The sequence below is a fragment of the Pneumocystis carinii genome, assembly GCF_001477545.1.
Source record: "Pneumocystis carinii B80 chromosome Unknown supercont1.25, whole genome shotgun sequence".
Taxonomy (NCBI): domain Eukaryota; kingdom Fungi; phylum Ascomycota; class Pneumocystomycetes; order Pneumocystales; family Pneumocystaceae; genus Pneumocystis; species Pneumocystis carinii.
Window position 1 is genome coordinate 1 of NW_017264737.1, and position 3,475 is coordinate 3,475.

The 3,475-nt window shown below is 36.7% G+C and overlaps 1 protein-coding gene across 1 annotated transcript; it reads left to right on the plus strand.

The window, feature by feature from the left end:
- Positions 1–140: 140 nt before the first annotated feature.
- Positions 141–3,338, plus strand: T552_03708 (hypothetical protein; the record flags this gene model as incomplete). The annotated part of the gene is made up of 1 exon (XM_018372057.1): positions 141–3,338. The coding sequence occupies one exon, from the start codon at positions 141–143 to the stop codon at positions 3,336–3,338; it is 3,198 nt and encodes a 1,065-aa protein (XP_018224167.1).
- Between the last annotated feature and the right edge of the window lie 137 nt (positions 3,339–3,475).

The window sequence follows — 3,475 nt, forward strand, 5'->3', positions numbered from 1 at the left end:
GCTTATCGCAGAGCTAAAGTTTATGATTAATGATAAGAACAACTCTAAGTTGTAAAAAAATCGTTTCAAAACAACTTTTCACTCACCTGCCCACATCCAACTTAGAAACAATAGTTTAATCTCCCTACAAAGGGGTGGCAATGGCACGGCCGGTTAAGAGGCAACAACAAGTACCACAAGGAGCACAAGATGAGATTAAGGAGGAACACCTTTTGGCTTTCATTGCGAAGGACAAATATGAGAACGGATGCAAAGATGAGCTCAAGAAATATTGTGAAGATTTGAAGAAAGTAGATGGTGGTTTGAATGTGAATGAGAAAGTTAAAGGATTTTGTGAAGATGGAAAACAACAGGATAAATGCAAAGAACTGAAAGACAAAGTTGAAGCAGAATTGCAAGATTTTGAAGGGGAACTTCAAGATGCATTGAAAGACATAAAAGATGAAGATTGTAAAAAACATGAAGAAAAATGTATACTTTTAGAGGAAGCAGACCCAGCTAGTCTTAAGGAGAACTGTGTCAAGTTGAGGGAAGGATGTTACGAATTGAAGCGTAAAAGGGTGGCAGAGGAGCTCCTTTTGAGGGCGCTCGGAAAGGAAGCTAAAAATGATGGTGAATGTAAAGAAAAGATGAAAACTGTTTGCTCAGTGTTAAGCCGAGAAAGCGACGAATTGATGACTTTTTGCCTTGATCCGAGTGGAACGTGTGGAGAGCTGAAAAAAAAATTGAAGGATCTTTGCGAGCCTTTAAAAGAAGAGCTTAAAGATGGCGAATTAGAGAAAAAGTGTCATGAAAGACTTGAGAAATGTCATTTTTACGGAGAAGCGTGTGATGGTGCGAAATGCAAGGACTTTGAGGAGAAATGCAAGGGAAAAGGAATCACATATAAAGCGCCGGAATCTGATTTTAGTCCTGTCAAGCCGAAGGCGTCGTTGTTAAGAAGTATTGGGTTGGATGATGTGTATAAAAACGCGGAAAAACATGGGATTATTATTGGAAAATCAGGAGTGGATCTACCAAGGAAGTCAGGTACAAAATTTCTGCAAGATCTCTTGCTACTGTTGAGCAGAGATGAGAATGATAAGGATGCAGGGAAGAAATGCGAAAAAGCGTTAAAAAAATGTGAAACTTCTAAGTATTTGAATACTGATTTGATGGAGTTATGCAAAGATGCTGATAAACAAGAAAAATGCAAAAAAATACTAGATGTAAAAGAAAGATGTACAAAACTCAAGTTAAATCTTTATGTGAAAGGGTTGTCTACAAAATTTAAAGAAGATGAAAAATCAGATCTTTTATCGTGGGTAAAGCTTCCAACCTTTTTTATAAAAGGAGAGTGTGCAGAACTTGAGTCGGAATGTTTCTATTTAGAAAATGTGTGTAATAATAAGATTGATGAAGCGTGTCAAAATGCAAGAGCAGCGTGCTATAAAAAGGGACAAGACAGGATGTTGAATAAGTTCTTTCAAAAGGAATTGAAGGGAAAGCTTGGTCATGTAAGATTTTATAGCGATCCTAAAGATTGTAAAAAATATGTGGTAGAAAACTGTACAAAACTTAAAGAAGATAAAAGATACCTTTCAAAATGTCTTTATCCTAAAGAACTATGTTATGGGCTTTCAAATGATATTTTTCTCCAATCCAAAGAGTTAAGTGCGCTTTTGGATGATCAAAGGGATTTTCCATTTGAAAAGGATTGTGTTGAATTGGGAGAGAAGTGTGATCAACTTAGTAGTGATTCATTATTGAATTTAGAAAAGTGTATAACATTGAAAAGACGCTGTGAATACTTTAAGGTTACAGAAAGATTTAGAAAAGTATTTTTAGAAAGAAAGAATGATTCGTTAATGATTCAGGAAAACTGTACAAAGGTATTGCATGAGAAATGTAATACTTTATATAGGAGGAGAAAGAATTCATTTAGTGTTTCATGTGCTTTACCAGAAGAAACATGTAGTTATATGGTATTCCACACAAGTCAAGATTGTAGTAGTTTAAAAGTCAACATCAAGAATGAAAAAATTCTAGAAAAAATTGGAGCAAATGGAAATGAAGCAACACTTGAAGAACTCTGCACAACATGGGGCCGACATTGTCACCAACTTGTGGGGAATTGTCCAGATCAGTTGGGAAAAGAAGACAATGGCAATAATCATAACTGTGATGAACTCGAAAAAAAATGCACTGATACCTTTAAAAAGTTGAAAGCGAAGGATGATTTGACTCATTTGTTGAAAGGCAATTTAAGCGAGGAAAAAAAATGTAAAGAAGCATTAGAAGAGCGTTGCGCTGAGTTGCAAAAGGATAATACATTCAAAATTCTGCTTACTAAGTGTGAAGCTAATGCCTTGGGAACTGTTTGCGCGGAATTAGTTAAAAAAGTAAAAGAGAGATGTCCTACTTTAAAAACCGAACTGAATAAAGCGAAAGATGAGTTGAAGGGAAAGAAAGATGAATACGATGAGCTCAAAAAGGCGGCAGAAAAATCTACAAAGGAAGCTAAGTTATTGCTATCAAGACCTAGACAAACTGTAATGCCAAGTGCGCAGAATAGCAGTGGTTCTGTACCAGCACAGCCACCAGCAGCACCAGCAGCACCAGAAGCAGGATCATCTTCATCACCACAAGGGCCACCTTCATCACCAGAATCATCTTCTACATCAAGTGGAACACCAGGCACAACAGATGGAACGGCGAAGAATCCAAAATTTGGACTCGTTAAAAGAGCATATGTAGCTGAAGGAGTATCAGAAGCAGAGGTCAAAGCATTTGATGCAACGACGATAGCATTGGAATTGTATTTGGAATTGAAAGAAGAATGCAATGCTTTACAACTAGATTGCGGTTTTAGAGTGGAATGTCCAGATACTAAACAAGCTTGCGAAAATATAGACACTTTATGTAAACTGGAACCATTAGAAATTAAGCCTCATCATACAGAGACGCAAAAAGAAATCTCAACCACTACGACGACCACTACAACGACCACTACCACGACTACTACCACGACTACTACGACAACAACTACGACAACCAAACCGGGAAGTGGAGGAAAAGTAACAGAAGAGTGTACAATGATACAGACGACAGATACATGGGTGACGAGTACGTCATTGCATACGAGTACGACAACGAGTACGTCAACGGTGACGTCGACAGTGACGTTGACGTCGATGAGAAAGTGCAAACCTACCAAATGTACTACTGATTCAAAGAAAGAGACAGACAAAGGAGGAGAAGAAGAAGAAGAAGTAAAACCAAATGATGGGATGAAAATAAGAGTTCCTGATATGATTAAAATAATATTGTTGGGAGTGATTGTTATGGGGATGATGTAAAATGAATGAAAAAAATGTTAATAGAATGAAAATGTGCATATATCCATTGTTTATATATAATAGAAATGTAAATGAATGAAATGAAGTTTTAATAATTTTAACACACCATCTTAGTTCGAAACTATGCTTTATTGGGT